The sequence below is a fragment of the Delphinapterus leucas genome, chromosome 16, assembly GCF_059928025.1.
Source record: "Delphinapterus leucas isolate spDelLeu-1000000601 "Yukka" chromosome 16, BTC_Dleu_Yukka2, whole genome shotgun sequence".
Classification (NCBI taxonomy): Eukaryota; Metazoa; Chordata; class Mammalia; order Artiodactyla; family Monodontidae; genus Delphinapterus; species Delphinapterus leucas.
Genome location: NC_143144.1, coordinates 60,803,154 through 60,828,584, shown reverse-complemented (window position 1 = coordinate 60,828,584; position 25,431 = coordinate 60,803,154). Strand labels below are relative to the sequence as shown.

The 25,431-nt window shown below is 46.2% G+C and overlaps 2 protein-coding genes, 1 non-coding gene and 1 pseudogene across 10 annotated transcripts in view; 1 reads left to right on the top strand and 3 right to left on the bottom strand.

Annotated features, from left to right (window-relative positions):
• Nucleotides 1–1,107: 1,107 nt before the first annotated feature.
• LOC149747309 (large ribosomal subunit protein eL32 pseudogene) lies at nt 1,108–4,051 on the bottom strand (annotated as a pseudogene).
• A 3,813-nt stretch (nt 4,052–7,864) lies between these two features.
• On the bottom strand, nt 7,865–11,385 carry HPS6 (HPS6 biogenesis of lysosomal organelles complex 2 subunit 3). The gene has a single exon (XM_022568961.2). The coding sequence runs from the start codon at nt 11,290–11,292 to the stop codon at nt 8,881–8,883; it is 2,412 nt and encodes an 803-aa protein (XP_022424669.1). The 5' UTR covers nt 11,293–11,385; the 3' UTR covers nt 7,865–8,880.
• The window catches only part of ARMH3 (armadillo like helical domain containing 3), a 178,014-nt gene continuing 162,161 nt past the window's right edge, over nt 9,579–25,431 (top strand). The window contains exon 1 of one of the 8 annotated variants that reach the window (XM_089898096.1): nt 9,579–11,681. The gene's annotated coding sequence lies outside the window, so the exon portion shown is untranslated. The other 7 variants (XM_089898101.1, XM_089898099.1, XM_089898095.1 and 4 more) reach the window with 7 other exon arrangements.
• On the bottom strand, nt 17,973–18,045 carry TRNAR-CCU (transfer RNA arginine (anticodon CCU)). Its single transcript has one exon. It is a non-coding gene; the product is annotated as a tRNA-Arg (tRNA).

Below are 25,431 nucleotides of genomic sequence, written 5' to 3'. Positions count from 1 at the left end.
GCCAGACACATGGCCTTAGTCTTTGCCCTCCCCCTTTTTCTTTCTCCAGCTCCCAGATGTTAATGAGCTGATCTCAGTGTTAAATACATTTTTGAAAATGAACCCCTATATAATCATCAACAAAGTAGGACTGTTCCCGAGGGTGGTCTTAATATGCTGGGGAAGCCATCAGGGTTAAGCCCCCATAAGGGTCTTTTTGCCAAACCAAGCTAGCTCCCCGAGCCCTGTTTCTTCCTTACTTGCCAGGACCTACCCATTCAGCTGGGTTCTTTTCTTTCCCACTCTGGGGATTCTCTTCCTGAACTGGGAGCCGTAGAAGCCTTGCAGCTGGTACTACCTCATGCCTCCTTTCTTTTTTCTACAAACTGCAAGAGCCTCAGGCTGCTTCCTACCCATTCAATCTCTGGGGGTCCTCACGCCTCTAGACTGGATGCTGAGTGAGGCACCAGCTCTCCTCACACCTCTTTGCCCCCCCCGTTAAGATCTCCCTAAAGACAATTGCAGGGTACCTTTTCCTTTCAAAGCTTTTACAGTTGGTCACTATGTGGAAGGAGGCCCGAAGTCTGAGGAAGGTTTGAAAATTTCAGAAACCTGGGAAACTTCTGCCAACCCTCGTCCATGGAATGAAAGGGCAGCCAGCCTCTCCACTTAGATCTGGCCTGAAGACACCAACCAGGACAACCATTCATGTTCCCCTTTACCTCTGTATGGCTACATTTGAGCACCTCCCAGTTGGCTTTTCTCACCTCTGTATTTCCTCAGCCTCATGCAGGAATAGCCCCTTTATGGAATGATTTTTTAGGAGAGTCACCAAAGAAGTCCCAGTAGGGCCAACTCCTAATCCCCCCTTTCCTAGAATTAGTTGCATGAATTTGGGGTTAGAGAAAGTTGGAACCCCAGTAGGGGACCCACAGTCTCTCCATGGTATTCCAGAAAGAGTGGATAAGAGGGCACAGACATTGTGGCATATATGGGATGGGTACCCCCCAGCTCCAGATCCTTCTTTTGTACTACCACTCCATTTCCACCACCCCACCCAGATGTGAATACCCAAGTGGAGGATATTGGGATATCAACGGAGCTTATAATACAGAAGATTTGTTGAATTCAACCTGTTAAGAATTTCAGTGTATTGATGGACTCAGTGGGTTTGTCCACTGAGTGGTCAATACACATAAGCTGAGAATCCATTACTTTGAGAGATGGATGTGAGGAATGAAAAGAGATGACCAGAGCTTGACAGGATTGTGATGGGGAATTGAAGCTGGGCACAGTGATGGGAGAGGCAGGGCAGAGTTGACGGACTGACAACTGCTCGCTCTTTTTTTTTTTTTTTGCTGAGTTTTATGGTCTTATTAACACAAACAAAATGTGTGCATGAGCTGTCTGTTCATTTTCTTCGCTGCACAGCCTGGCATTGGGATTGGTGACTCTGATGGCCAGCTGGGCTGCTCTCTCCACAATGGCTTTGTGGTTCTTGGAGGAGACGTTGTGAGCAATCTCATCATAGTAAGATTTGTTGCACATCAGCAGCACTTCAAGCTCCTTGACCTTGTGGACCAGGAACTTCCCAAAGCCGCTGGGCAGCATGTGCTTTGTTTTCTTGTTGCCCCCATAACCTATGTTGGGCATCAAGATCTGGCCCTTGAATCTCCTGTGCACTCTACTGTCAATGCCTCTGGGTTTCCGCCAATTCTGCTTAATTTTGACGTATCAGTCTGACTGGTGCCAGATGAACTTCTTGGTCCTCTTTCTGATAATCTTGGGCTTTGTGAGGGGTCTGAGGGTGGCCATGACGCCTAGTAGGAGATGGCTGCCACCTCCACAGGCAGTGCTGAGGAGAAGAGCTCCCTCTTGTTTTCTTGATGGCTCCTCAGCCGTTCCCACATACATGACCCCTTGGACCTCTGCTTCCAAAAAACTATTCATAGGGGAAGAAATGGGTTAACCACAGATTCTCCTCCTGGCTTTCCCTCATGCCAAGCAAATGAGCCCTCTTTGAGTTAAGGGTCTGACTGATATAATTAAGGGGATGATGGACAAGGCTAACAAAATTGACACAGAATCAAGAGCCTACTCCCAGGTCCAGTTAAGTTTGTCATTAAAACAAAAAACACACCTCTTCAGGGTCTCAGTAGCGAGATCTGGGACCAGCTGGGAAGGTGCTGCTGTCTACAAGGAGAAACTATATCTTTTATTGGAGAAACTACAAAGGTTTAGGAAATCCAACCAGTGTTCCCCACTCTGTTTTTCTGACTCTTCTTCTCTGGTTTGATCCCTCTTGGCCATCCACTTCCAAACTTTCTACTCTGGAGCCATTCCATTCCTCTCTTTTGAAGCAGCCATTCCCTTATACCCCATAAAGCCCACCTTATGTTTTCTTCCCCAACATTTACAGGGGAGACCTACTTGCTGGGGAACTCACTAGGGCCTGACCAGTTGGTGGAGGGAGGAAGTGGGTCATTGATGTGTCCATCCTCCCTCTCCTAGGCTTCCCATGAATCACCTCTTGCCCATACTGACCCTCCACTATCCCCAAAGGGCTATGAGAACAATGAACCAATCTAGTCAGTGATGAGCAGTCACTTGGTTTCCCCTCTGGATAACTCTCCAGTGATATCCAGGTCAGTGTCCCCCCTGCCTTGGCCCAGGACACTGACCTGGCTATGCTTGGGTCCCCTCTGCCTCTATACCTCCAATCAGCCTTCCCTTTCCTTCCCCCACTGTAGCCTTCCCACGTCCAGCATCACGGCTCTGTGGGAAGGGCTCTATGCTGGGGAAGGCTCTATGCTGGGGAGGCTCTGCCCCCCAGTTCTGAGGCTCTAGGCTCCTCCTAGAGCCTGTGTGGGGTGGTTAAGGGTGGGACAATGCCCACTTCTCCCTGGTACAAAACAAAAATAATAGAGACTTTGATAAGACTGCATGTCACCTTGGAATCTGAGTGGCCGCCAAAGCCTGAGGACTTGACACCTATGAAAGACCTGGACAGTCTGCCCCTCCAGAACCTTTAGCTCAGCGAGGCCCAAATGAGGTGGACTGACCTCATTCTTGGTGCAGGCCACACCCCCTCCCCCTTCCTCAGCTCTTCACAGCTCCTTCCTTTTTCCTTCATTTCTCAGATAATGGAAAGCTCTAGGAGACCAAATCTAGATGAGCTGTCCCACTGGCTCTACGCTCTGGCTATAATTCTGGTGAGAGGCCCCAAGGGACCCCTCTCTGCTCTGTCCTCCATCCTCCAGCAATCACACTTGAGAGCGTCCTCTGCTCTCCAGAGTGAGAGCATTTCCCTGCCTCCCCCAGGTCCCTCTTCCCGTTCCCATCTGTCTGTCTCCTCTCTTCTCCTGGTCCAACCTCATCCTCTTACTCATCTCTCTGCCTCTGTCTTTCCTCACCTTTGTTCTTGCTCCTGTGTAGCGACCTTTGGAGCCAGGCCCGGGCTCTCCCTCTGGGAAGTAGAGGAGAAAACACTCCAAGGCTTCTACCTACAACTGGTGAGTGACCCTGGTCACTCAGCCCTGACCTCACAGCCTGATTCAGCCTCCCTCCCCACCTGAATTTTTGTTTACCAGCAGAAATGGGGACGCATGCAGTAATAGTGTAAGCAGTTTACAATTCACACAGTCCATTAGCCTTGAAATTGTGATTCTCAAAAAGTTTTATATTTAGGAAGATTCACCTTCATTTCACATTTTGTGCATAAAGTGAGACTATTGATTTTGAATAAAGCCCAGCATCTTATTCCTATATTTCAAATTCATGTAAAATATGACCTCACTGTGCCTTCCCAGAAATCTCTGCTGTGCCCTCAACTTCCTCCTCAGTTGGCTCAAATTATCCAGATCAGTCTGGTAGCTAGGGCAGGGTTCCAACCCTGGAGAGGAAGCATCCTGGCAGCTCAGGTCCCTCTTTCTTCTGGGTGATACTGTCCTAGTACAAGACCAGGGCCACTTTGCCTCCCCTTGATTTGCTCCCTGAGTTCTACCCTGACCTCTTCCTCTCCTCCTCTCTTGCCCTCAGAGAACCTTAATTTACCACCTTCAAAGGCTTCTTCAGTCTTAGTCAAGAAATGGGCAAGTGTGTGCTTGTTTAAGGGTAATGGTGGAGCTGGCGGTGATGACAGTAACCACCAGGGGGAGCCTGTGCCTAAGAAGAGATTGAGTGGGGCCCTGGGGAGCCACTCTGAGAATTTTTCTTCCTTTCTTCCAGGGCAGTAAGGGTGCCAGGCATTCCAGCCTGAGGGGGCTCCCTCTGGAGCTGGGGGTCTAGAGCTGCACCCTCCCCACTCTCCAACTTCCTCTCTTTCCCTGACCACCAAGGGGAAGTGTGAACCAAGTTCTGGTACATTTGTACAGTGTGGAACACTTCCTAAGGACAAGTTCCCTTGATGGCTGGGTCAGGGTATGGGGGGAAAGCAGAGTGGTTTGGATACAGCTCACTCTGGCCACCAGTTTCCTACAGGAGAAAGGGGTGGGCTTTGATCTCTGGCCTTTGTGGGTTGGGGAAGACTTGGGTTGCTGTGGTCTTTTTTTTTTTAAATTATTTTTGTCTGTGTTGGGTCTTCGTTGCTGTACGCAGGCTTTCTCTAGTTTCGGAGAGTGGGGGCTACATTTCTTTGAGGTGCGCGGGCTTCTCTTTGCGGTGGCTTCTCTTGTTGCGGAGCACAGGCTTTAGGTGCGCGGGCTTAGTAGTTATGGCTCGTGGGCTTAGTTGCTCCGCGGCATGTGGGATCTTCCTGGACCAGGGCTCGAACCCGTGTCCACTGCATTGGCAGGAGGATTCTTAACTACTGCGCCACCAGGGAAGTCCTGGGTTGCTGTAGTCTTGTGTTCCAGTCGTTGGGTGGCATGGAAACCGTGGTCTGTGTCTAAACAGTGAATCTCCTGGTGAGGGAAGGGAATATGGGTGGGCAGTAGGGAGATGAAAAAGGGAGGATTGGGCTCCATGGCCATATAGGCAGGTAGAGGAGCCTCAGGATTTGCTTCCTCTCCTTTGCCCAGACTGCATTCTGGTCTTGTGTAGCTTAGCTTCACCTTCAAGCTTTCCAGAGACTACTACCAAGTGAACTTGAGAGTAGTATGCTCCAAAGATGAGGCATACCTGTGGAAATGCACCTACCCAGGGACCTCAGGCCTTCCTACCACCTCCTGCCCAGGGACTTTGGACCTGGGATCTTGTCCACTGCTCAAAACCTTCAGCCCCAGAACTTCGCCCTTTACCCAGGCACCCAAGATCAAGGACCTCAGAGCTCCCAGATCTCCCATATCCCCAGGTCCCAACATCCTGTCTAGGGACCCTCTCTACTTTCTGATCCTAGAATACTCCCTGCCAACCAAAGACCTCAGACTTGGGATCTCCACTCACCTATTTGGAGCCCTCTGACTCTGGAAGACCACACTGGGCCAGCTCTCTGATGGTCCTCTCACACACTCCACCAGAACCCAGTCACACAATGATATCTATATCCCCGAGCTGTTCTCCAAAGTCCTGAGACAGGGTTGGGGGTCACTTTACCCTCCTCACTGGAGCTGGAGCATGAGCAAGGACAAGAGCAATCAAGCACCAAGTCTGTAACAGCAGGTGAAAGTTCCCATCTAAGCTCACCTGCTCTACTCAGAGCTGCCAGGCTGGGTGGCTCCCCTACTTGTAGGTGGCCCTGAGGAAATTCCTTGAGCCAAACAAGTCCAAGGAAAAACCTGGCCCCCTTCTTTTCCCATGCCCCCAGAGACCCACTGAGTACAATTCTTTTCCCTCCAAGCACAGAAAGAGGCCCAAGCCAATCTCAGGCTGAGAAGAAACAACAATGAGGAACTTCCCTGGCTGTCCAGTGATTGGGACTCTGCGCTTCCAATGCAGGGGGCGCGGGTTTGATCCCTGGTCAGGGAATTAAGATCCCACAAGCCACCCGGAGTGGCCAAAAAAGAAAACCCAAAAAACAACAACCATGATTCAGCAGGATCATGAACAGGAAACAGATTCCTGCTTTTGTCCATCCCCAGCTTCCCACAGAGGGGCCATAATGGGCCCAGCCTCCAGACTAAAGAGGAGGATGAACCCCACCCAAACCAGGGCTGAGGTAGAGGCCAAGGGATGACCTGTCCCTAGTTCTGGGCCTCTGGGAGGAGCAGAAGCTTAAGGGTCAGTAGCTTGACTCCTGATATTGGTAGACAACCTGTCTTAAGGGCCAGGACAACAGCCATCCAAATTCTGGATGAGGTCAAGGTACCATCCTTAGACTTTCATGAGGCCGAGGAGTAACACAAGCCCTGTATAAACCTGAGGTGCTGCCCCCTTCCTCGAGACTGAGGAACTGTCCCTAGTCCCATATGAGCCTAAAGGGCCACCTTAAGTCCAGGATGAGGCTGAGCAGAACCCAAGCTGCAGGTCCTAGCTGAGGGCAAAGCTAAGTGGTAGTCCTTACCTTGGGCCCAAGCCTTGGACAAGGGATACCTGGGGGCCCAGGGTGACGCTGAGGAGCAGCACCCAGAGTCCTAGCCCAGAACCAGCCTGAGGGGTCACTTGGGTAGAAGTGGGCAGAGGGCCTAGGCCTCTTCAAAGGTGGTCCTGCTGACTAAATCTAGATGAACAGAAATATGTTCTGGAGACGCTCTTTTTTCTTAGTTTTGGGAGTTAGCCTCCAAGCAACCCTCCTCCAGTGACTCTTGTTGCTAAGCCAGAGGGCTCTGCAGGTAGCTCTCCTGTCTGTGGTAAATCTTCCCCTTATCCAGTGGCTGCTCCAGAAATCCTGGGGGAGACAAGCATGGGCTCAGGGCCAGCACAGTTCCTACTCAGGAACAGAAGAGTCTTGGGGAAAGGAAGTGTGTACCTCTGCAGATCCCCCTCCTCACAACAGGCTAGAGAAGCTAGCATTGAGCCAGGAATGAGAAGTGCTTCAAGCCCAAGCCGGTAGTAGCTATTGGGCTGTACAGTGAAGTGGTTCAAATCTTAGAGCTACTACTTTCTAGCTGACTGACCTTGGTCAAGTAATCTTTCTAAATCTCTGTTTCCTCACCCGTAAAATGGAGATAATATTAGTACTTTCAGGATGGGGTTATTAGAAACATTAAAAGAGGGACTATTTAAAGACTAACAGAGTGACTGGTATACTTTAAATGCTCATAAATGTTAATTATTTTCATTATTGGAAGTGGTCACTTCAGCCAACAGATTCAGATTTAACCACTCCCTCTATAACCAACTCTATGAGGCCCTCAGCTATTGAAAAACACACCAACCGTGTATGCATTTCTGGAGTGTCTTCCAACACCAACCATCAATTTTCTGTGGACATCAATTGGGTGTCCTACAAGTCAACTCAATTCTGATACTAACTACCTTGAGTTAGCACAGATCCCACAGGTTAAGGGCTCAATCCCACAAGACTGCCCTCACTTCAAACGCCAGTCACAAGTCACTGGTACTTCTGATCAGCTGGCTATAAATTGGGAGTTCCCATGCTATAAATTGGTTTGATAATTTGCTAGAATGGCTAACAGAACCCAGGGAAATACTTATGTTTACCAGTTTATTAAAGGATACAACAGTCAGATGGAAGAGACGCATAGGGCAAGGCATGGTGTGAGGGGTGTGCATGGGGATTCCATGCCCTCTCTGGGTGCACCAGCACCTTAATGTGTTCACCAAGCCAGAAGCTCATCAAATTTCCCTGTTTAGGAGCTTTTGTAGAGCTGTCTCTAGCCCCACTCCCCTCCCAGGAGGTTGAGGATGGAGCTGAAAGTTCCAACCCTTTCATCACTCGGGTCTTTCTGGTGACCAGCCCCATCCTGACGCTAGGGGTCCCCACTTTAAGTTACCTCATTAATGTAAATGCAGGTTTGGTCTAAAGGGGCTTGTTATAACAAAGACATTTCTTTTTTTAATTTAATTTAATTTTTATACAGCAAGCTCATGGACTGTTAAATTTTATTTATTTTTCCAACACAAAGCATAGGGAGCTGGAATAAGTCCCACCACCTCAAAGAGTTTCCCTATTTAATTTGTTTTAATATTTCTTGTAGGCAACTTTTTTCTGTTGAAAATGAAAACTTTGACCTTTGGGAAGTAAAAATTCAAAACTTAAAAAATATTTGGATATAATATGAACTAAATCTCCAGTTTAAATCTGAAATTTTCTGGTAATTTTTTTTAGCTTTTTCTCTCCCCCTGCATCTGTGTTCATTTTTATGATAAAGCACACCTTAATTTATCTAATAAATATGTTCCCAAAATAGGAATCAGATCATATTTAAAATGTAGTGAGGATTTGCTGTTTAAATGGCTTCTACTGTAAATTTATTTGCAGTGTAAGTTATTTGACCTTAATTTATCTTTGAGGTATGCTTGGATTTTAATCTATTAGGTTTGTCTAAATCAAGGCACATCAATTAACCATTGGAGCTATTCCTGTTTATTACTCTCATAAAATCTAAAGCTATCACTTTGAAATTTAAAATCCAGAATCTCCTGTGGTTAGCACCATTACTACTACCAGCAATGTAGTTTTTCTTTTTTTTTGAATTTTATTTTATACAGCAGGTTATTAGTTATCTATTTTATACATATTAGTGTATATGTGTCAATCCCAATCTCCCAATTCATCCCCCCGACCCCTACCCCCCCGCCAGTTTCCCCCCTTGGTGTCCATACGTTATAACAAAGATATTTCTATCACTCAGGAAATTCCAAGTGTTTTAGGAGCTTTGCGCCAAGACAGAAACCTGAGGATAAAGACCAAACATATTTATTATACACACACACACACATATATATAAATTGCTCCAGAAGAGAGAAGAGTATTGTGAGTATTGCACACACAGGTCCCCACTCTGGCCCCCTCCAACTCCTAGACACCTTTCCCTGATCACTGTGTCCTAGAAACAATTTTCAGCCTGTGTCAGTCACACAGAGGCCCTGTCCAGATGGTGCCCATGCCTCCAGGCCTGGGTGGTCTGATGCCTGGAGGGCTGACATAGGTCCCCGAGGTGGGGTAGGGGGTGGAGTGCCTGGGTCCCATAGAATGTCCTCATATTGGCTTAGAACTGGGCCAGAGGGTCGTCCTTGAGTCCCAGTCTGCTCCAGCAGGGCTCTGAGCAAGCCCACAGTGAGAGGGGGCTCTGCCCCAGGCTCAGGGAATGGGGCAGGGGGCTCCAACTCATCTGGGAGGTGTGTCCGCAGTAGAAGCAGGAGCTCAGTTGGAGCTAGGTCTGGTGGGCACAGGCGGCAAAGGAGGGGGAGGTGAGCATCAAGCCGGCGGTGCCGGGCAAATTCGGCCAACAGCAGTTTGAAGATCTCACTTCGAAGCAGGGGGCTGGAGGAGCTGAGGGCCAAGCCAGCCTCTAGAGCCCGCTCCCACTCTTCCTTTTGCACCAGCTGCCCCACAGCTTGGAGCACAGCTTTGGGCCGCCCACTGCCCAAGAGCAGGTCTAGCTCCAGTGCTTCAGGCCTAGTCCCCTCCTCACCTAGTACTTCCAGGGCTCGGCGATAGAGGGGCAGCCCTGGGCCCCCTGATCCCCAGCCAGGCCCGCCCTGCTGCTGTGCCAGCTCCACAAAGGGTGGCAGCCATCGTGGCTCCAGCCGGCAGAGGCATTGGCACAGGAGTTCAAAGAGGGGCAGTATCCCACTGGGTGGCTCCTTTCCACCTGTTGTAACACCCAGTACCTTCTTCCACACGTCAGGGGGAGCTTGGGACCTCAGCCTGCCATTCCCATCTGGCTGGAGCTGCAGGGCCCTGAGGATGGCACCCCAGGCCGCTGTAGGGAGGGCTTGGAAAACGGTGTTGAGCTGGGCCAGCTGGTCTCCCATCAACTCAGTCCTCAGCAGCCGTGCCACTTCGTGCTCTGCCAGCTCAGTCCAGCCAGCCTCCTCATCATCCCCAGCCACTAGCTGGGCTTTAAGCTGCTCTAAGCCCCGGTAATCCCGAAGCTCGGCCCTCAGTGTAGTCAATAGTGTTGATGGGGACACGTGGCCCTGGAGGATGGAAGCCAGGGCCTGAGGTGCCCGGAATGTGCTGTTGTGTCTTAGTTCCTCTGGGGTGAGCCGGGCACCCCGCAGGCTCCGCCGCTGGTAGTACTCGCAGGCCTCCTCAAACACCAGATCTTCAGCTGAAGGCAGCTCAAGGCCTTGTGGGGCTTCCCAGCCTACTCGAAACAGACCCACAGCTGAAAGCAAACGAAGACCCCCTCGGGTCTCCAGCTCTTCCTCATTTTCCATGCCAGGGGCTGGGGGTTCCAGCAGATGTACTCGATCTGTACTTAGGACCTTCCTTTCTAGCAGCTGCCCACTGCCCATGTCCAGCAGTTCCAATGTGGAGCCCAGCACACAGGCCAGAGTGCCATGAAATGCGCCCAGTGCTGCAGACCCTGCCAGGCTGGCAGGTGCCTCCTGAAGGGTGCCAACAGCCCGGGTACCACCGTGGGGCTGCACCAGGCTCACAGTGCCCCTGAAGTCAAGCCACAGCAGGCCCTGGGGAGTTGGGGCCCAGGTGTGTACAGTTAATGGTTGCCTGGGGGACAGCAGCCCAGGAAGGCCTCGGAGCAGGGTCCTGAAGTCCCACGGGTCCCCTCCTCCAGGATTCAGGCTCTTACTGTGGGAGAGGCCAAGACATGGGGCAGCCACCACCACCTTGCCCTTGCTTGGGCTCCAGATGAGCAGAATGTGGCCCACGCCAGGCCAGGTGGTGGCAGTGGGCACCAGGAAGAGGTCCTTGCGGGAGGTCAGCAGCCCGAAACGGGGGCAGTTGTGCAGCAGGATGTGTGTACGGCCCAGGTTGGTGCCGGCCTCCCCGCTGGGCTCCAGGGTCCGGACGCACACACAGTGGCTGAAAGCCACTGCGGGAGGCCCTTCGCGGCCCTCAGCGCCAGCCTGACGCTCCTCGCACCACACCAGGCGGCCTCGGGGCGCCGCCACGGCCACCACACGGGCTCCACCGCCAGTACACAGCTCGGTGCTCTGCAGCAGCCGCCAGCCGGGCCCCACCCCCGTGCCCCACACCTCGGCTAGGCCACTCTCCCACACTAGGACTAGCGCCAGTCGTGCCGGCCACGGTAGGAAGAAGGCGTCTAGCGGTGAGGGCTGGCCAGCCGGCCAGGCACGTTCCAGTTCCGTGCCGGGTCCACGCACCGCGACCAGCAGTTGCGGGCCCGGTGCCCCCGGAGGTCGCAGCAGCAGCAGGTGGCGGCCATCCGGGCTGCAGCGAACTCGGACGGCTGGGTCCCCGGCCAACAACTCCCGGAGCCGGGCCGCGCCGCTGAAGTTGTTCAGGTCCGAGAGCAGGCGCAGAGTTCCCACACGCTTCATGGTGCCGCCCGCGCCGGTGCACGCCCAGGCCCGCCTCCCCGTGGGGCGAGGCCCGGCTCTCGGTGCCGGGTTCCCAAGGCAGGTCAAGACTGGGGTTGAGACTTCCGCTCTTCTTTGATGAGGTGAGCCAAAGCCGGGCTGAGTCGGCCCCGCCCAGCCCGGCCCCGCCCCTCACGGCTAGCTTGCGACTGGAGCCGGTATACTCCCTGACGGCACAACACCGCCCACCAGGGGCGGGGCCGCAGGAGCCTCGCGGGGGTGGAGCCGCGGAGCACACAATCGTCTCAGCGCTCCGACCTCGCGAGTCCTGGGGAAGCTCTCAGAGACGGGATGTAGGCCCGGTGCTTCAGGCCCCAGGAAACCGCAGAGCGGCACAGAGTATGACTAAGGTATCTGGCTTCCAGCCCGCCCAGCATCCAACTACCAAGCCTTCCCTTCCCTCCACGCCTCGCTCTCTCATCCCAGTTTATTCATGAAATTTTTATTGAGCACCTACTAAGTGCTAGGCTCTGAGTAGACAACCCTGAACAAAAGAGAAAACCTCAACTTCAGGGAGATGACAAACTAGTGGAAAAAATAATAATGGCTAGTACTTCCATAGCCCTTACTGTGTGACTCCCCCACCCCACCCCGCCTTTTAAAGATAAGGAAAATGAAGTACAGAGAGATAAAGTAAACTGACCAAGATCACACAGCTATTAAGCAGTAGAGATACAGGTGGGATTTCAACCACAGGCAATCTGGGTCCAGGGTCAATGCACCAAACCACTGTATCAACAGGTCACCCAAACTAACATTTTGCTAGAAAACAAAATGAACACATACTTTAATGGCACTGAGTCTGTGTGTAATCTCTTTAGCACCTACAAATTGATATGCAGGAGTCCTTTCCACCCCAGATTAACCTTCTCAGGTGCTGTGGTATTCCTCTCTCCTCCTCCAGTCCCTCCTTCATTAGCTTGCCCCTCCCTCCCTTTCCACGCAACTTCCCTGAGAACGGCATCCGTTTCTGTTTCATCATCCTCATTCTGTCCTCTTGCTCTCAGCATAGAAATACTCCCCAGTCTGTCCTGTCCTGGAAGTCACTCCTTCATTCTCATCTCCCCCAACCTTTACTCCTATCACTCCCTCTCCCTTTCATTTCACAGTCAAGTTTCTTGCAAAGATCTAGTATTTGTTGCCTCTACTTTCTCTCCTTCCATTCATTTCTCAAACCAATACTTACCCGAAGTAGATTTTCCTGAAGTCTTCAAGGCATTTTAATTTCCTTTTCTCTTTTGAGACATTTGACAACTTCCTTATTGAAAGTCTCTCCTGTAGTTTCCACAGCATCTTTCTCCTCTAATTCTCCTCTTTTTTAGATAGTGCTGTCTTCAGAACTTTTATTGCCATTGGTTCCTCTTTCTCCACCATCCTTTAAATGCTGGTTTTAAATTCCATTTGGGGCCCTTTTATCTTTTTTCTCCCCATATTATTAATATTTTTTTAGCCCTCTTCCTAGGCCATTTATTCCCTGCTCATGGCTTGAACCATTACCACTAGGACAATGGCTCCAAAATATTTATCTACACTCCAGAGATCTCTGTTGAGTTCCAATGAAGGTATCCAAATGTCTACTAAATATTTCTGCCTGGATGTCTCATAGACATTTCAGTCTCAACATGTCCTAAACATCATCTTCCTCCCCAGATTTGCTCCTCCTCCAGCTGTTCCTAGTTGCCATGGGATTTCTTTCATTGTTACAGCCTCACTTAAAAACACTACATTTAAAAAATTGAAGTATTGATTTACAGTATTGTGTAACACTACATATTTTTTGAGTATTTTTAGCCATATTTCTTTTTTTTAAGTTTATTTATTTATTTTTGGCTGCATTGGGTCTTCATTGCTGCGCACGGGCCTTCTCTAGTTGCGGCGAGCAGGGGCTAATCTTCATTGTGGTGCACGGGCTTCTCATTGCGGTGACTTCTCTTGTTGTGGAGCACGGGCTCAAGGCACACGGGCTTCAGTAGTTGTGGCTCGTGGGCTCTAGAGCGCAGGCGCAGTAGTTGTGGTGCACGGGCTTAGTTGCTCCGTGGCATGTGGGATCTTCCCAGACCAGGGCTCGAACCCACGTCCCCTGCATTGGCAGGTGGATTCTTAACCACTGTGCCACCAGGGAAGTCCCTTTAGCCATATTTCTGATGGATACACACGTGCATATTTCTGATGGTTACAAAAGCATGCATATATGTATATGCCACTGTATTTTTAATTTTTTCTTCCCGTTTTATTGAGACGTGATTGATGTACAGCATTGTATAAGTTTAAGGTGTACAGCACAATGATTTGACTTACATATTACCACAATGAATTTAGTGAATATCCATCATCTCATATTGATACAAAATTAAAGAAATAGAAAAAAAAATCTGTTTTCCTTCTGATGAGAACCCTTAGGATTTACAGCAGTGTTAATTATACTTATTGTGTTGTACATTATGTTGTATCCTCACTTTTAGAGTAGAGCCTGGCACAAAGAAAGACTTCAATAGATGTTTGGTGAAAGAATGAGTAAGCTTGAGTAGGCACATGTTTGTGTGTGTGATATCACTTAGGAACCTTTTAAGAGTTATAGAATAGTTACAGAAATATGGAAAAAAATGAAATTTACTAGAAGAACATTGGTGTGGGGAGGGTCACAGAAACTGCAGGAGACAGGAAGAACAGGCTTAGAAAATGTGCAGGAACCCAAACTCTCTGAAGACCAGGAAATAGGAAGCACAACTATTTTTCTGCAGGAACCATACAGCCAGGACACCACAGCCCCTGGTGCTGCATGACTTGGTCACTGCATTTGTGGACAGCACCTGTTATGAATGACTTCTGACCATCTTTTCATCTCTGCATCTCTTGATCAAGAGCTGAAGCCCTTGGAGGTTGCACCTAGTGGCCAAGCCCAGGTCACATGAGCTCACTTATCTTGGTTGCCCAGGGCCTGGTTTTCCATCAAGACTCTACCCAAAGGGGCTTCCCTGGTGGCGCAGTGGTTGAGAATCCGCCTGCCGATGCAGGGTACACGGGTTCGTGCCCCGGTCCAGGAAGATCCCCCATGCCGCGGAGCGGCTGGGCCCGTGAGCCATGGCCGCTGAGCCTGCGTGTCCGGAGCCTGTGCTCCTCAACGGGAAAGGCCACAACAGTGAGAGGCCCGCGTACCAAAAAAAAAAAAAAAGACTCTACCCAAAAGAAAAGGCCCCCAGAAAAGGAGGGGAAGGGCTCAGTGCTGGATAACCAAACCAATATAACATAGGCCTTTTATTATCCCCATTTTCCAGATAGGAAACTAAGGCTTAGAGAGCTCATTTAATTGTCCAAAGTCATACATCTAGTAGGTAGCCAGCCTGGGATTCATTTCCACAGTATCCCAGAAGTCGCGCTCTTACCTACTCAGTCTGTGGACTTATAAACTTACCCTCTGCTGAATCTGTATTTAATTCACTTCCCGCCAGTGTATTGTGTTTCTTCACCTTCACACTTTCGCCTTTCCTTTTCTTCTCTCCTCTAAGACTTAACTTCATCTTCATCTTCCCCCCAAAAGCCTCTGAAGATTGACAGGGAATTTTCCATTCTCTGAATTTTCAGGGCATTTACAGCTTGAGCTTTTCTAAGCTTACCTTCGATAATTCACTGTTTGATATTTAAAACATTTAATTGTATATCTATTTTTCTATCTATCATCTATCACTTTCTTACAATATAATCTCAGAATTGTAACTGTTTTTCTTTTTACTACTCCCAGAATTGGGTATTCAGTAGGTGCGCAACAAAGATGTGCTAAAAGGAAGTCAGGTATGGAAGGGGTTCTTTCAGCTGTACAGGAGGCTTCTAACTCATGTTCAGGAACAATAGTTCTTGGGGTTCACCTCAAGATGCCTTCCTATTACCACTTCTCACTTTTTATATCCTATTAGGGTACAACTTTTTACCACTAATCATGTTTTATGCCACTGTGTAAACAGACAAGAAAAATTAAAATTACCTGGGCTTTTGGGCTATTAAGACCTCTTTCCTGATAGATCTGGGTTTAAACTTTTCTTCACCTCTTACTAACTCTAGAACATTAAGCAAGCTGTTTAATCACTCAAAACCTTTTTTTTTTTTGATATCTGTGAGGTACCAACTTTATAAAGTCATTATAAGGAGACACATACACACACGCACACACTGCCCGGCATGTCTTTTTTTTTGTTTTTTTTCCAGATTCTTTTTTTAATTTTATTTTCTGCATGTCTTTTTTTAATCTTCCATTTTGCGTGTGAGAAAACTGAGACTCAGAGAGGTAACTTGCCAAGTTGACACAGATTTACACGGTGCTTTGTACATGGCAGGCACACAATTACATATATGTTGATTGAATGAGTTTGTCTCCAATCTTTCACTTACAGAGTTGCAATAAAGAGCTTGGAACATATATCTTTCCAAACTTTGCCAGTGTTTTTAGAGGATATATTTACTGCTGGAAGTGGAATTGCCGATTTCAGGGTCTGCCATATTTAAAGAAACTGCTAATTCAACTTGCATCCAGTAGACTCTTGATACATGTTTCTTTTGCTAATTTCTTTCTCGTGGTGCATTTTGGGAGTCGTAGTCTTTGTGATGGTTGCTGGGAATCGTGGTCCGAGCCAGCCTCAGGCAGTCGGCGCGGGCGAACGTATCACGAGGCAGGCTTTAGGATCCTGCGGGGCACGGCGGGCCGGGGGAAGGGTCTGGGGAGGTCGGGAGCGCGTCCGTGAGCCCGGAGCAGCTGCGGCGTCGGTGGCGTCGGGAGCGAGCCGGTCCGGGAGCGGCGCGGGTGGTGGAGGAGGAGGCAGGGTAAGCGGCGCTCGGTAAGCGGCGCCGGCCCGGGCCGGTCTCCGAACCTGGCCAGCCTCTGCGGGTACTGCCATACTAGGCCTTGGCCCTGAGGCGGCCCTGGAGGCGGGGCCTGCGCTCGCTAGGGCACGACAGGGGTTATGGGGGGAGAGGGAGGGAGGGCAGCTGCTGAGGAGCGCAGAGGCTGCGTGCGGCGGAGCGGAGAGAGAAGCGGCTCGCTACTCCAGCTGCCGGTCCCTCTAACCCTCCAGTGCCGGTCACACGCCTCTCGCTCCGGGTCCCTGCTGGGCCCTCCTGGCAGCCGAGGCGCCGACCTTTGACCCAGCAAGAGGCTGACTCCGACCCCTCAGGCTACCTTGAAAGCTTTCCTCCCAGGTGTTTCCCACCCGAGTGGCCTTCTTCCCAGCCTGTTTCTGGGGGTGAGGGCGTGGGGCAAGACCTCGGAGAAGGGCTAGAGGAAGCCCTGTCTGCCCGAAGTCATCAGGCGTCCCGGAAAGTCCCCGTCTCCTCTTTACAGTCTCTGATCGCCGGGCTTCAGCCCACCCTTTACATACAATCATTGAAGCTACCGTGTTTTCTCTGATTACTCTGTGTGAACCTGGGAAACAAACCTGTTTCCAGGCAAGTGTAGGGAAGAAACAGGAGATAAAAACTGGTTCCCTGGGGAAGAACTATCAGAAACTGAGGAGTGCTGCCTTTCGACATGGGGAAGTAGAAACTTGGGCAGGCCCGAATAAATGTGGATCATCCGACCCTCCCCAATTCTTCCTCTCCAGAAAAAGTTTTGAGTTCAGTGAGAGCTGTTTCTTTGCTATTCTATACTCTCTCTGACTTTGTAAACCAGGGCAAATAGGATTTGTGTCCCTGCTCTTAATTTAGCACAAGTTAATTGGAATTATTTTGGGTGTACCTTCAGTTGGTCTTGTGTGCACAGTAGTTCCTATGTGAGGGCTTTTCCAGATATCAGATCAATCAGTCTAGAGAAAGGTGGATCCTTCTAGTTAGGATTGTGAAGGGGGACTCTCGTTCGTTCCTTAATGAATAGGGGAGCCTTTAACGTATTTTCATTGGATGTTTAGGCATTATAATTCCTACACTTGTTCGACATTTGAATAATAATAATAAAACCTCTTGAAAACTCAAAGCAGTGTTATGAAAGTTGGACTTTTACATAGAGCCAAGTTCAAGAATCCATAAAATTTTGGGAAAATAACCAAATAACAAATTGATCCAGGATATGTGAGGGCACACAGTTTATTAAACACACATTTATTGAGCACTTGTTAAGTTTTCTTTTTAATGCATTTTTGGCCACACCGGGTCTTAGTTGCGGCATGTGGGATCTTCGTTGTGGCATGTGGCATCTTTCATTTTTATTTTTTATTTTTAATTAATTTATAGCTGCATTGGGTCTTCATTGCTGCGCGCAGGCTTTTCTTTAGTTGCGGTGCAGGCTTTTCTTTAGTTGCGGTGAGCGTGGGCTACTCTTCGTTGCAGCGCGCAGGCTTCTCATTACGGTGGCTTCTCTTGTTGCGGAGCACAGGCTCTGGGCACACGGGCTTCAGTGGTTGTGGCACACGGGTTCAGTAGTTGTGGCACACGGGTTCAGTAGTTGTGGCTCATGGGCTCTAGAGCGCAGCTTCAGTAGTTATGGCGCATGGGCTTAGTTGCTCCACGGGATGTGGGATCTTCCTGGACCAGGGCTTGAACCAGTGTCCCCTGCATTGGCAGGTGGATTCTTAACCTATGTGGCATCTTTTAGTTGCAGCATGCGGACTTTTTAGTTGTGGCATGCGGACTCTTAGTTGCGGCATGCATGTGGGATCTAGTTCCCCAACCAGGGATCGAACCCAGGCCCCCTGCATTAGGAGTGCAGAGTCTTACCCACTGGACCACTGGGGAAGTCCCTATTGAGCATTTATTATGTAACTGGCACTGGGGTTAGAAATATGAATATCTTTCTTTAAGAATATCAGAGAGACATATTCACATGAAAATTGTAGTGTTGTGTGTTATATATCCATTAAAAGGAATTTATATGGTGTGAAGGAAATATTACCATTGCCTGGAAAGTCAGGGAAATGTTTGTAGGGAGGAGATACTTGAGTTGGGTGTTGGAAGATGGGTAGGAGCTTGCACAAGTAAAGAAAGGCATTCCAGATGGAGACAACAGCATGAGCAAAGGCATGGTGAAAGTGTGAGGAAAAAAAAATAACATGATGTTTAAGTGTCAGAAATTTGTCCAAAACAGGATGTGTGGTGGGGAAATTGCCAGGTGAGACTGAAAAGAGAGTAGGGAGCTATTGGAGCGTTTTAATGTTAGGGAGTGACAAGTGCAGATTAAGGTAATGAGAAATGAGGCAGTGAGACTAATTAGAGTTGTTGCAGTTGACTGAGAGTCTGAATAAAATGTGACCGTGGGAATGAAGAGGAGGGGAATGGATTTTAGAAATATTTCTAAGATAGCTGCAATAGGATTTAGTGACTGGGGAGAGACAGTGGGCTAAGTTTTCTAATTTGAGAAATTGGGTAGATGGGAATTTCATTGACCAGGATATGGATTAGTAAAAGTAGACCAGATTTTTTTTTGCGGTATGTGGGCCTCTCACTGTTGTGGTCTCTCCCGTTGCGGAGCACAGACTCCGGATGTGCAGGCTCAGCAGCCATGGCCCACGGGCCTAGCCGCTCTGCGGCATGTGGGATCTTCCCGGACCAGGGCACAAACCTGTGTCCCCTGCATCGGCAGGCGGACTCTCAACCATTGCGCCACCAGGGAAGCCCTAGAGCAGATTTTTTTAAGGTTTGGGTGGCTATAGAAAGAGGTATAGGGGAGCTAGTCTGGTATGCTGAGATCAAGTTGTCATGGGATATGCACATGGAGATGTTACTAGGCAGCTGGAAGTAAGGAGGCCTGGTGAGCTTGATATATTGGCAATAGCTTGGAGTAAGTGAGGACATATTTGAAAAAAAATCCTGGGAAAATAATGTTTATTTTATTTCTTTATAAGGAAATATTAGAATATGCCCTTCTCCCACTTAATAGTGAGCTTCTCAAGGCAGGGACCATATACCTCAATAATTTTGCATCCCTTTTCCCCTTATACAATGCCTGTGTTATTATAAGCTCTCAATAAATGTTAGTTAAGCTAGCAGGAAATCTATTTACTTTGCCAGGTCGAAGTTACCTTTTGGGCTTTCTTTAAGAAGATTATGGGAGGCTGTCTTATAATTTTCATTTTATACTTAGGTGGTATTCATGAGGCTTGTATGGGTCAACAGGAAAGGAAATGAAGAAGATATGAGTGATGTGTTGCTGCTTGAGGAAGTTCAGGGCATGAGCAGGAGATAGACAGTATTAATTTATAAGAGGCTCCTGCTCATTGAGAAGAGGATCTTACAATGAATTCTCATTCTGGGAGATGTCAGAAAAATGTGATTTTCAATCAGGGTTTCCTGAAATCCTGTCAATTTGAAGTTGGTTCCTCCTTCTGAAGGTGCAAGTGCATTCCTTCTTGTGTAAAATCATTTGAAAGGGAACCTGAGGTGGTCATGTTTATATAAACCTCTTCATCTGTATTATTAGTTTGTGAAAGTTGGCAGACTCAGTAGATTCTGATGGGACCAGACTGAATTCTCTTCTGTGAAGCTAGTTCACTTCTAGTAGGTACAGACTATGGCTGATATCCAGAGTAGAGATTGCAGAAGTCCTGGTTTTCCACTTGCTGTTTAGTCTTGGGAAAGTCCCTGAGTTAATTCCACTTTCAAATGTAGCCTAAATACTCACTCTGAGGTGAGCGCTGTTCAGAGCACACACAAGATATAGACGCTGCCCCATAGTGGCACATGTGCTTATTACTGAATCAGGCTGGTTCTATCCTAGCATCTAGAAAATAGGGATGATGCTTGTCAGATGATGTCCTGAGTTGACTGACTTTTCTTGGATCAAGTGGGAATGTTGATATTATGGATATCAGTTTGGAGTTTCCATAGAATTTTAACTGAATCTGGATTTTGAATGTTCTACTAGTTAGCACCTGCTTTTTTTGCACTAACAAGATATTCTCATAGGGAGAAGGGCTACCAGACAGAAAGATTTAGTGGCTGTACCACTTAAAATCCGTTACTTTGGGCAAAGTAACATCCTCATTGTAAAATTATGGTATTAGTACCTACTTCATTTGTTTATTGTGAGGATTAAGTACAGCATATTTAAATCACTTAGAATAGTGCCAAGTACATAGTGACTACTCAGTAGTGTTATTTATTATTATATACCGCCTTGAGTGGGAGGCTGTGCTCTGAAAGATTTGGAGGAATGAGTGATGAATTCCATCCCCAGTAATTAAAAAAAACAGAAATGATAGAACAAAAGGGTGGACAGTTCTGGAGCCTGTGGAAGGAAAACCACATTCACAGAAAGATAGCCAAAATGAAAAGGCAGAGGACTTTGTACCAGATAAAGGAACAAGATAAAACCCCAGAAAAACAACTAAATGAAGTGGAGATAGGCAAGCTTCCTGAAAAAGAATTCACAATAATGATAGTGAAGATTATCCAGGACCTCGGAAAAAGAATGGAGGCAAAGATCGAGAAGATGCAAGAAATGTTTAACAAAGAACTAGAAGAATTAAAGAGGAAACACCCAGAAGAATTACAGAACAAACAAACAGAGATGAACAATACAATAACTGAAATGAAAAATACACTAGAAGGAATCAATAGTGGAATAACTGAGGCAGAAAAACGGATAAGTGACCTGGAAGACAGAATGGTGGAATTCACTGCCATGGAACAGAATAAAGGAAAAAGAATGAAAAGAAATGAAGACAGGCTAAGAAACCTCTGGGACAACATTAAATGCAACAACATTTGAATTATAGAGGTCCCAGAAGGAGAAGAGAGAGAGAAAGAACTGGAGAAAATATGTGAAGAGATTATAGTCAAAAACTTCCCTAACATGGTAAAGGAAATAGCCATCCAAGTTCAGGAAGTGCAGGATAGACCCAAGGAGAAACATGCTGAGACACATAGTAATCAATTTGACAAAAATTAAAGACAAAGAAAAATTATTGAAAGCAACAAGGGAAAAATGATAAGTAACATACAAGGGAGCTTCCATAAGGTTAACAGCTGATTTCTCAGCAGAAACTCTAAAAGCCAGAAGGGAGTGGCATGATATATTTAAACTTATGAAAGGGAAGAACTTACACCCAAGATTACTCTACCCGGCAAGGATCTCATTCAGATTTGATGGAGAAATCAAAAGCATTACAGACAAGCAAAAGCTAAGAGAATTCAGCACCACCAAACCAGCTCTACAACAAATGCTAAAGGAACTTCTCTAAGTGGGAAACACAAGAGAAGAAAAGCACCTACAAAAACAAACCCATAGTAATTAAGAAAATGGTCATAGGAACATACATATTGATAATTGCCTTAAACGTGAATGGATTAAATGCTTCAACCAAAAGACACAGGCTCGCTGAATGGATACAAAAACAAGACCCATATATATGCTGTCTACAAGAGACCCACTTCAGACCTAGGGACACACACAGACTGAAAGTGAGGGGATGGAAAAAGATATTCCATGCAAATGGAAATCAAAAGAAAGCTGGATTAGCAATACTCATATCAGATAAAATAGACTTTAAAATAAAGAATGTTACAAGAGACAAGGAAGGACACTACATAATGATCAAGGGATCGATCTAAGAGGAAGATATAACAATTATAAATATATATGCACCCAACATAGGAGCACCTCAATACATAAGGCAACTGCTAACAGCTATAAAAGAGGAAATCGACAGTAACACAATAATAGTGGGGACTTTAACACCTCACTTACACCAATGGACAGATCATCCAAACAGAAAATTAATAATGAAACACAAGCTTTAAATGACACAATAGAGCAGATAGATTTAATTGATATTTATAGGACACTCCATCCAAAAACAGCAGATTACACTTCCTTCTCAATTGTACATGGAACATTCTCCAGGATAGGTCACATCTTGGGTCACAAATCAAGGCTCAGTAAATTTAAGAAAATTGAAATCATAGCAAGCATCTTTTCTGACCACAACGCTATGAGATTAGAATTCAATTACAGGGAAAAAAAAGTGAAAAACACAAACATGGAGGCTAAACAATATGTTACTAAATAACCAAGAGATCACTGAAGAAATCAAAGAGAAAATCAAAAAATACCTAGAGACAAATTACAATGAAAACACGATGATCCAAAACCTATGGGATGCAGCAAAAGCAGTTCTAAGAGGGAAGTTTATAGCAATACAAGCCTACCTCAAGAAACAAGAAAAATCTCAAATAAACAATTTAACCTTACACCTAAAGGAACTAGAGAAAGAAAAACAAACAAAACCCAAAGTTAGTAGAAGAAATCATGAAGATCAGAGCAGAAATAAATGAAATAGAAACAAAGAAAACAATAGCAAAGATCAATAAAACTAAAAGCTAGTTCTTTGAGAAGATAAACAAAATTGATAAACCTTTAGCCAGACCCATGAAGAAAAAGAGGGAGAGGACTCAAATCAATAAATTTAGAAATGAAAAAGGGGAAGTTTCAACAGACACTGCAGAAATACAAAGCATCTTGAGAGACTACTACAAGCAACTCTGTGCCAATAAAATGTACAACCTGGAAGAAATGGACAAATTCTTAGAAAGGTTTAACCTTCCAAGACTGAACCAAGAAGAAACAAAATATGAACAGACCAATCACAAGTAATGAAATTGAAACTGTGATTTAAAATCTTCCAACAAACAAAAGTTTAGGAGCAGATGGCTTCACAGGTGAATTCTTTCAAACATTTAGAGAAAAGCTAACACCCATCCTTCTCAAACTCTTCCAAAACATTGCAGAGGAAGGAACACTCCCAAACTCATTCTATGAGGCCACCATCACCCTGATACCAAAACCAGACAAAGATACTACAAAAAAAGAAAATTATAGACCAGTGTCACTGATGAATATAGATGCAGAAATCCTCAACAAAATGCTAGCAAACAGAATCCAACAACACATTAAAAGGATCATACACCCTGATCAAGTGGGATTTATCCCAGGGATGCAAGGATTCTTCAGTATACGCAAATCAATCAATGTGATACACCATATTAACAAATTGAAGAAGAAAAACCATATGATCATCTCAATAGATGCAGAAAAAGCTTTTGACAAAATTCAATACCCGTTTATGATAAAAACTCTTCAGAAAGTGGGCATAGAGGGAACCTACCTCAACATAATAAAGGCCATATACGACAGACCCACAGCAAACATCATTCTCAATGGTGAAAAACTGAAAGCATTTCCTCTAAGATCAGGAACAAGACAAGGATGTCCACTCTCACCACTATTATTCAACATAGTTTTGGAAGTCCTAGCCACGACAATGGGAGAAGAAAAATAAATAAAAGGAATACAAATTGGAAAAGAAGAAGTAAAACTGTCACTGTTTGCAGATGACATGATACTACCTAGCGAATCCTAAAGAGGCCACCAGAAAACTACTAGAGCTAATCAATGAATTTGGTAAAGTTGCAGGATACAAAATTAATGCACAGAAATCTCTTACATTCCTATACACTAATGATGAAAAATCTGAAAGAGAAATTAAGTAAATACTCCCATTTACCATTGCAACAAAAAGAATAAAATACCTAGGAATAAACCTACCTAGGGAGACAAAAGACCTATGTGCAGAAAACTATAAGACAATGATGAAAGAAATTAAAGATGATACCAACAGATGGAGAGATATACCATATTCTTGGATTGGGAAATCAATATTGTGAAAATGACTGTACTACCCAAAGCAATCTACAGATTCAATGCAATCCCTATCAAATTACCAATGGCATTTTTTTTACCGAACTAGAACAAAAAATCTTAAAATTTGTATGGAGACACAAAAGACTCTGAGTAGCCAAAGCAGTCTTGAGCGAAAAATATGGAGCTGGAGGAATCAGACTCCCTGACTTCAGACTACACTACAAAGCTACAGTAATCAAGACAATATGGTCCTGGCACCAAAACAGAAATATAGATCAATGGAACAGGATAGAAAGCCCAGAGATAAACCCACGCACCTATGCTCAACTAACCTATAACAAAGGAGGCAAGGATATACAGTAGAGAAAAGACAGTCTCTTCAATAAGTGGTGCTGGGAAAACTGGACAGCTACATGTAAAAGAATGCAATTAGAACACTCCCTAACACCATACACAAAAATAAACTCAAAATGGATTAGAGACCTAAATGTAAGACTGTACACTATAAAACTCTTAGAGGAAAACATAGGAAGAACACTCTTTGAGATAAATCACAGCAAGGTCTTTTTTGATCCACCTCTTAGAGTAAGGGAAATAAAAACAAAAATAAACAAATGGGACCTAATGAACCTTAAAAGCTTTTGCAAAGCAAAGGAAACTACAAACAAGATGAAAAGACAACCCTCAGAATGGGAGAAAATATTTGCAAATGAATCAACGGACAAAGGATTAATCTCCAAAATATATGAACAGCTCATGCAGCTCAATATTAAAAGAACAAACAACCCAATCAAAAAAATGGTCAGAAGACCTAAATAGACATTTCTCCAAAGAAGACATACAGATGACCAGGAAGCACATGAAAAGCTGCTCAACATCACTAATTATTAGAGAAATGCAAATCAAAACTACAGTGAGGTATCACCTCACACCAGTTAGAATGGGCATCATCAGAAAATCTACAAACAATAAATGCTGGAGAGGGTGTGGAGAAAAGGGAACCCTCTTGCACCGTTGGTGGGAATGTAAATTGATACAGCCACTATGGAGAACATTATGGAGGTTCCTTAAAAAACTAAAAATAGAATTACCATATGACCCAGCAATCCCACTACTGGGCATATACCCAGAGAAAGTTATAATTCAAAAAGACACATGCACCCCAATGTTCATTGCAGCAATATTTACAATAGCCAGGTCATGGAAGCAACCTAAATGCCCATTGACAGATGAATGGATAAAGAAGATGTGGTACATATGTACAATGGAATATTACTCAGCCATAAAAAGGAACGAAATTCTGTCATTTGTGGAGACGTGGATGGATCTAGAGACTGTCATACAGAGTGAAGTAAGTCAGAAAGAGAAAAACAAATATTGTATATTAACGCATATATGTGGAACCTGGAAAAATGGTACAGATGAACCAGTTTGCTGGGCAGAAATAGAGACACAGATGTAGAGAACAAACGTATGGACACCAA